An 8,886-nucleotide genomic window follows, 5' to 3' on the forward strand; every position below is an offset into this window, starting at 1 on the left:
TTATGTCCAAAGTTGATTGGACCTAGGGCATAATACTTACAACTAGGGCCTAGTTTAACCAACATTCTTTCAAAAAAAAAATAAATTCTTCAATAGTGATTTGATATCATTTCAACTACACATTCTTCAATAAAATAATATTACAAACAAATCCAATTTTTTTTTGTTTTTAGTTTTTAACCACACATCTCCTATCAATATACTATTCAAAAATGCATTCTTGAAAATAACGTGGCTCAAACAAGGGCTATGTGCATATTTGGTTCTAATTTTTCACCCAAAAAAATCAATTTTCTGACTGTTGCTTTCCTAACTCAGCTATCATTTTTTACTTTTTCTCTTATAGATGGAATCAACTTTTCTATTTAACGATAAAAAAAATCAATTCTCACAATCACAACCGAACAAGCTCTAGATTTATTTACAATACATGGAATTTCAAATCTTCTGCCTTCCTGTGGTAAAAGCAAAGATTCTCTGGCATAAAAAATCTAGATTTCTTTTACTTTTCGAGGAGGTAAAATTTCAAATATCTGTTATTACAAGTACTGATTTTTTCAAATTTTAACGGGCAAAAAAAGAAATAAATAAATAAATAAATTCAATGCCTATATTGGTCATCACAAAATTACTTGTCAAGTTGTCTTTAACCAAAGAAAAAAAAGAAGAATCTTCCAAATGAACCTACCCATCTTATTATCAACTCATTCCAAATACATATGAACAACATAAATGCCAATATCACGTGCACGAAAATTTATCCCTGAATATTGAAATTTCCAAATGTAGCACACATGTACATATGTTGAGAAAAGTACTCACGAAGTGTGGGGTTTCGATTCCTGAAACATGGAGTTTGATTTTTTGTAAACGCAGTGTATAGACAACTCTTGTTCCCTGGCCTGTTGGGATATATCCTGTGATTTACCTCTCTCACAAAACTCTAGAGGCGGGATAGTGGGACCCTCAAGGTTGGGGTTTGACCTTTTTTCTTTTTCTTTTTTTTTTTTTAGAAAAGTACTCACCATGACAACTGCAAAGACTTCTTCACATTTAGCCTCTGCTTCTGCAATTTCAACAGCGGGCCGAATTTTCGCTGTGGCTCAATTTTAGACTTAGCCAAATTAGAAGGGGCCTCTATTTGTGAAAGTTTAGGAACAAAAAATGGCTGTTTCGACGAGGCGAGTCTGATGAAAGAAATAGAGCGTGAGAGAAAATTGAGATTAGTTTTGAAGGCTTGAATGGCGGATTTCTAGTTCTGAAGATAGCTTAGATGTTGCAAAGGGACAAGAACAGAGTGAAAGGCTCGCCATTGTAGAGGGAGTGGGTGTCTTTGTATTGGGCGATGCTACAAGTATATCTCCTAACTAAGTCCACCTATTAGAAGTTGGGTCCCTTCCATACGAGGGGTGAACATAAGACATCGCATTATATATAAGTAGCATATTTCGGCTTTATTTGAATTCCTTGAAGAAGTAATGCTTTTCATGGTGAAAATTATTGGTGATCGCTCTACATGATATACATGTGAAGGTTTGTAATTTGATGCATTAATATGAAAGTTTTTTATTGACTTATGCACAAAATCACAATTGACACATGTATGTCACGTAAGACGTCTACTTATAGTCTTCACTATAAATAATTTTTTTTTTTTTTTTGAATGTATTAGGAAGCCTGTCAGCCCTATCCTATTCTTTCAGAGTGAAATGACTTGTGTACCCTCAACATTTTACACTGGCGGGAGAGCGGTTAAGATACACCAAGCTATGAAACCCGTTCAAGTAATAACACCAAATTAATCAGCCATTTATTTTTAAATTTTAAAAATTGATCAGTACCACTTTTTATTCTAAATAAAAGAAAAAAAATTGTATATCACATTGTTTTAGTAAAATAACATGTTATATTATGAATGAATAAGTATAGAGCAGATAAATCCTAAATGAGTGAAATACATAAAGCTATACAAGTATAAGAACGTTTAAGAAGGGTATAAATTCACACAATGTAATGGCCTCTTATGATCCGCCGTTTGCCCGTTTACCATAATGGTACAGCTGAAAGAAGTTTGAAACTTGGATGAGGTAAATGAAATAGTTCAGAGTCCAGTGGCTACAAGAGACGCTAAAGTTGAGTTCGGTGATAGTTGGTAGTGTTGACCACAAAAAATTAATGCGATAATCGCAGCAAAAGCTCTAAATCTTTAAAAGACTAGCAGACTTTTCCTAAATTTTTGATTTGTTGCAACCATCACCTCTAACATTTCCAAACGCTGCAGGTAAAGCCCTTTTTGACAGTTTTAATCCACTATTTCGTTAGTTGACTAAAAATTTAACTTTGACCATATTATAATCAATTTTAATGAGGGTAAAATGATACTTAACAAAATAAAAAAAGAAAAAGAAAAAGAAAAAAAATGGAGAAACTATACAATCTTCTTCCCAAATACACCAGTCAGCAAGCCCTACCCAAACGTGGCAGGTAAAGCCCAAACTCTCATTTTTTCCTAAGTTTTTCCTCTTGAATTTCTTGTATTTGAATTCAATTTTGTATTCGTGAGGGATCCTATTCTTCAGTTGTGCAATGACCTATTTATAGGAGTTTAATAAGTTCGTCATGGTCATTTTTACAACTTATATTTTTTTCATCAGTGTAAGAATTCATGATTAAGCCTCCATTAGGGCTCCATTTTAATTTTAATGCAAATTTTTTTTTTAACCACGCATTCTTCAACAAAACAATATTACATGTAAATCAAAAAAATTCTTCTTTTCAACCACTCCTCTATTCAGGTAAGCCTTGGTGATCGAAGCATTCTTTTGTTCAAAAAAACATCGACAATTGATGCATAAATGTTCATTCCAAGACTAATTGAGACAGGAATTGGATCCTTTTCTATAGCAGACATGACATTCAGGTGAATCGTAATAATCTTTTGATCGAACATTGTTCTTCAATCCAAATTTCATATTATAAGAATTGAAGAATTTTTTATATTGCCTCTAGCATCGAAATCTTAAAAGTACTTAAAAGTTTCTATCCTATCCATTGCACAACTTCTCTTTTTTCGTTAAAACATCATATTGAACAGAGATCAAATCACAATAAATTGGCTTCCATTGATCTGAGTGATCTTGTCCGCGAGGGTTATAACACTTGAAGGGTTAGCTATTGTTTACTCCAAAGCATTTATGCTGAAATAAGTCTAAAGCTTAATGGGCATTTATGTCAGAGGAAGACTGAAACTTGCAAATTTGACCATTTTATTTATGTAGAAGGGAATCTGAAGTATTACATGCTTGTTGGCAATGTTTAAATTAAATTAAATTAATCAATCCCACAAAATGTATGAAAAAATTTGAGTAATAAGTTGTTAGTTCATAAAATATCTAGATAAAATGTGTGCTTGGCCAAATGATATTATAATTTAAACTTTACTAAACATAGATATATATAGATAAGATTTTAACCCCATTTTTCATCTTCAATATTTCTATACCATTTGCATGTGAGATCTTCCAACCTTCAATTCTGGAAAGTAAAAAAAAAGGCCATAAAAAGTTGTATGGTGATTGACGGGTAATCTCAAACATTACACTTCGCTTTTATTTGGTGGAAATTAAATTCAAAATTTTAATTTATATTAAAGTCTAAATTAGTTTCAACCATATGTTTCATGGGATTCAGAATTTTTCGACAACATATTTTATCAATTTTTATTAAAATCTATTAAAAAATTTTGATTTTAATCTTCACTAAACAAATGTTTCACTCACACCTAGTGTTCTAAAAAGTTCGCCTATACATAGGGGTGGCAATGGGCCGAGCCGAGCTAACTCTGCCCATCTACCCAAGAGCTCGACTCGTCACTTTGACAAGCCGAACTCGTCAAGCTCAGTTTGTTTTTAAAATTTTTCTTGATTTTTTTGGTCCCTTTTTTACGAGCCTTGAACCCACGAGCCATTCGCTTGTGTGTGAGCCAAGCTAATTCGGCTCGTCTAGCGAGCGGGCCAGCTCAGCTCGGGCTCGTATTTGGACGAGCTCAAGCAGCCTACGAGCCTCCTTCTTAAGAACCAAGCCGACGAACCGCTCTGCTCGATTGCCCCCCTCACCTAGGCACCACCTAGGTTCGAAGCTTGGGCAAAACGTCTCCCTTCTCGCCTAATTGCTTTTTTTTTTTTCCAATTTCTAAATGGTTAAATTTTTTCCTTAATTTCTTTCGCCTTCCATAGATGCATTTTATTAGTTTTTTAAGTCTTTTATTTAACTTTAGCTTATTACTATTTAAAAAGAAAAAAAACTTTCATTTGACTTTAATTTCAAGTTTTGAAAAAAATTTCTGTACAAAATTTAAAAAATGACTTTATCTAAATAGTTAAATAAGATTTAACTTTTTGCGTTATCTACATTATGTAATTATGATCTTGAAACTCATTTGATTATAAACACCAAAAGCATGTATAAAGTTCCTATAAATCTATTATGTAAGACTTGTCTAGTTAAAAATTGAAATTATGAAAAATATTTTAATTTTTGCATTTCGAAAACTTGAAAATTGTATAATTAACTAATGGTTGGAGTTATTAAGTAAATATTGTATGTTGTAATTTTATATATTTAATATGCATTATTTTAATTACTAAATAATTTTTAAAATGATTAAAAATTTAAAATAAGAAAATGTTTTTTTAAGTATAGACTAGCTTAAGCTCATAAAACTTGAAAATTCAGCTTCGCCCCTAGTCACACTTTATACTTTATAGAACAATGCTTACACTTGAACAAGAACAAACAAGGTTTTATTCAGAAGTATCTATTTATTTTCATCTTGATATTTAGTGCATAAAATAACCGCTCGATACAAGTTCTTCACACAAGCAAGTTCCCTGGTGGACCGGGGTCCAGCTGGAGTGTTCGGCTGGGATCGACCTGAATAACGCCAGGCATTTCTGCCACAATAGTAACCAATCAATTTTCTGGATAATAGTAAATTGATAAAAATGAACAAAATTCAAACTTGACATTCAAGAAACAAATGCGTAGAGGGTGGGTTCATGGCTACAAAAAAGTTGGACTCGTTTCATATTCCATGTGCAAGCAGAACCAAATATCAAGAAGACTACTTGTTTTGTCAAAAATGTCAGAGTTTACGTCCATATATGCTCTACTAATGAATAAATAACACAACTTAACCACATGTTTAATATTCACAAAGTGGAAATTAACTCCTATGGAAGTTCTTGACTTAGATGAAGAATGACACAAAGTCTAAGAGACAATCTTTAGAACATTTGCTTTCATCTACATTTCGCAAGATCAAAATAAGTTTTAAATTTACCTTTTTAGGACTCAAACTCAGATAGAAATCACAATATTCTTTTGAGTTTATTTGAGCCTCACTTTTTGGGAAAATAGATTTTGTAACAGTAATTTTATTTTATTTTATTTTATTTTGGGAATATGTGGTTAAAAAGTAGATGAAAGTTTTGAATTTAATGTAAAATCATTTTATTGAAAAATGCGTGATTGAAAATGATTTTGATGAAAAATGAGTTTTAAAATGATGGTGATCGAACGGGAGCTTTTAATTCCGTCCTCACAAAACCACATCCTTACAAAAGTATAAGCATGGGAGTTGTTCAACTCAAGCATCTATGCTGTATAATGTGAATTAGAAATCCTAATTCTATTCCACTAGGAGCAATAAAATCGCAGTTAGGAGATAAAAAAACACAAAAGAACACACAAGATTTAAAGAGATTCGTTTCAATGTGAGACGATATCATCGTCTGTAGCTACAGTAAAATGTTGATCCGTTTATAGTTTGCGTAGAAGCAATAATTAGGCTTCACAGCTTAACATTATGTATCAATACAGTTATCAAGATTTATGCATTTGAAACCATATTTTTATGGTGTATTCAAAGACACGGATCAATGACGTAGGAACACCATGGAATGTAGATATTAATGTTCCTAGGTATCAATTAAGCAGAGGACTGATATATAAACTTCAACTTAAATCTTGACAAAACTAGTTTCATGCTGTTGTTTCCAGTTGAGATCCTTTTCGTGGATGTTCCAAATGGCATTGTTGAAATGCATTTGGGAAGGACTGAGTATTAAATTTAGAGGAAACATATGCACGCTGGGCAAATGCCCTCAGCACACAAACTTTAAAACTACGAGCATGTTTGGCTAAGATTAAAAAGTTAACTTATAAACACAAGCCTATAATTTCTCCAGCTTCAGGGAGAATGAGAAAACTTACTCGACAGCTGAGACGCCTGATCGGGAGTCAGCTTAGCAGAAAATCCATTTGCAGCATACTTGTAAATGTATATCAAAGCTTCTTTCGCAGCATCCTCACTTTTAGCATACCCATAACAATTCAAACAAATCCATCAATACCCGTCTTTAAATACATTCACAAATTCCATTGCACATTTCAGGGAAAAAGAGTAGTGAATTTTTACAACAAGCATGAGACAATTGAATATTACATTGTGATTTGTTGGAACAGCAAAAACCCAGTTCACAATAGATTTACTTATATATTTAAACCCAGATCATGATAGGATCACTCTACTAATTTAAACCCAGCTCGTGATAGAATCATTTTACAGATAGCATACAAAGTTCGTGATAGGACCATCTATAAATTCAAACCCACTTCGTGGTATGATCATTCTACAAATTTAAACCCAGATCAGATGATCATTCTATAGATTCAAACCACATGGGTGGTCACGTGACCCCCCCCCCCCCAAAAAAAAATTTGAGGTCTTTTTTCTATGTTTTTATCTTAATTTTCGAAGTGATTATGAGATGTCAAACGAAATTGAAATATTACGTTCTTAATATTATTTCGAAATACTCACGACCAAGTTTTCTACGTTAATGGCACGTGAAACGGCCAACCATAGCAAATGTTACGGTTTGTCAAATTAGGCTAATTCAAACTAGTATTTCGAGAATTTAGATAACATGCTAACTTTGAAATTTTTTTGATGATCGTATGCTAGCCGAATCCACAAATCACCTATATCATCTTGAAGCTCATTTCAAGAACTATATAATAGGTATATTGAATGGTTCATACATAAATCGAAAATAGTTCAAAATACATTATCTTAAAAGAAGATTTATAAGTCGTATTACCAGTGTGTGATGGGATTGTTCTATAAATTCAAACCCACTTTGTGATAGGATAAACCAGCTCGCGACACGATCATTCTAAATATTTTAATCCAGTCCGTGACAAGATCATCTCTAAATTTAAAGGTATAAATTTAAATACAAATATAAAAAGAAAAACAATACAAACCAATAGGGGGGAAAATTGAACCTGCCAAGAACAGATGAAAGGGTCTTGATAGCATAGGCTTCGGGCTCTTGTCCTTCGGGCTTCTCGGTGTATACTATGTAAACTTTAGCTTCAGACAACGATGAATCGGCGGCCGTAGCTGTTCTCGAGGTCAAGAACAAAAAGAAAATGGTGAAGAGAAAGAAGTGGATTTTCTGCATAACTTTCTTCAAAAGTGGAATTTATTGGGACTTCGATTTGATTATGAAAATCCCAAATTGTGCAGATTCTTGGATTTTATGCCTGGACCAAAGTATTGGACAAATTCAGCGTTGAATTTATAGAAGATTTTTTTTTTTTTTTTAAATAATTTCCCTGTAACCGTTGCGGTACTACCGTTTTATTTCTTTCAACGTTCTTCAGTTACTTCCAGAGTCGTATATTTCAATTTTAAGTAAAAGAAACAGAAAACCCATTGATCATGTAATAAATTTTATTTATGTTATGCTACTCATGAAAAAGCCGAATCAATAAGAATTTACATTGTGAGAACTGTTGTTTAAATGGATTGCCATGTAGGTTGACTCATTTGCATGAAATGATTTTCGGAGGAAGTGTTGATTTTTAAGTTTCAAGTTCAATCTCCCATCCCTCATAACTGTTACATAACTTTCACCACAATTAAAACCATAAGACATCATGCAAAATTTGTAGAAGAACAATTCACAGAAAATGAGGGCTGTGACTTGAGATTGGTAAAATGTACATCTCAAATTTGGTTCTTGAATTTTGAACATCAATCTCCTTCCTTGGTGATCGTTTGACCAAGAAGCACGTATAAAACGATGCGGAAAACAAGCAATCAAGAGGCAAGTGACTCAACCTCGTTTTGGGATTTTCAAATAAATTTTACAACTTAAAATTCCATTAAAAAAATGCAAGCACATTTTATAATTAATGACAACTTTTGATATACTTCATATAAACTCATGAAATTTATATCATATATACATGGTATTGTTGATAAAATATCTGTAATATTTCACTTCGTTTGGATTCGTATTTTGGAAGAAAAATCAAACCTTGTTGAGAAAATTGAACCTCCATTGCACGATAACTTTCTACAGTTAAGGTTTTGAGCTGTCCATTTGGTATAGTTGGATAAATCTTCTCAAGACCTTATTAAGTATAAATAAAGAACATTAATTTTGGCTTAGAATTGAAGAATATATGACCTTCCAAAGTTTGTTAAAAAATTTGCCCCTTTTTGGACGATGAACAGTAACTTTAAAAAATAAAAATAAAAAGAAAACCCACAGAAGTTGTTGCCATGTGGAGGTGATAATTATTCCAAATGCAATTTTCAATTGTTCCCACAACTATTTTTGGATGCTGATAATTCCAATATCAATTTAAAAAGTTGTATGTTGGTCCCAAAATTATTTTGAATATTGGTAATTCCAAATTCAATTTAGAATATTGATATTTCCAATATTCTTGATTTTTTATATGCAATTAAAATAATTTCAGATAATCAAAAATATTTTTTATTTTATATTATTGAAATAAATTAATAGA

General features: G+C 32.2%; 1 protein-coding gene across 1 annotated transcript; it reads right to left on the bottom strand.

Moving 5' to 3' along the window:
- Positions 1–4,872: 4,872 nt before the first annotated feature.
- Positions 4,873–7,565, bottom strand: LOC111379072 (subtilisin-like protease SBT3.9). The gene is made up of 3 exons (XM_023002396.1): positions 7,351–7,565; positions 6,274–6,371; positions 4,873–4,952 (listed from the first exon to the last, which is right to left on the bottom strand). The coding sequence occupies exons 1-3, from the start codon at positions 7,527–7,529 to the stop codon at positions 4,873–4,875; spliced, it is 357 nt and encodes a 118-aa protein (XP_022858164.1). The 5' UTR covers positions 7,530–7,565.
- Positions 7,566–8,886: the final 1,321 nt, after the last annotated feature.

This window comes from Olea europaea, unplaced genomic scaffold (genome assembly GCF_002742605.1).
Source record: "Olea europaea var. sylvestris unplaced genomic scaffold, O_europaea_v1 scaffold1929, whole genome shotgun sequence".
Taxonomy (NCBI): Eukaryota; Viridiplantae; Streptophyta; class Magnoliopsida; order Lamiales; family Oleaceae; genus Olea; species Olea europaea.

What these genes read in the sequence shown, in the direction of transcription:
- LOC111379072 (XM_023002396.1), bottom strand. Translation starts at nt 7,529, where the DNA reads ATGCAGAAAATCCACTTCTTTCTCTTCACCATTTTCTTTTTGTTCTTG. An exon ending in CTTTCATCTGTTCTTGGCAG is followed by an intron (nt 6,372 to 7,350) that starts GTTCAATTTTCC and finishes GTATGCTAAAAG; the next exon opens with TGAGGATGCTGCGAAAGAAG. An exon ending in TCAGGCGTCTCAGCTGTCGA is followed by an intron (nt 4,953 to 6,273) that starts GTAAGTTTTCTC and finishes CTATTGTGGCAG; the next exon opens with AAATGCCTGGCGTTATTCAG.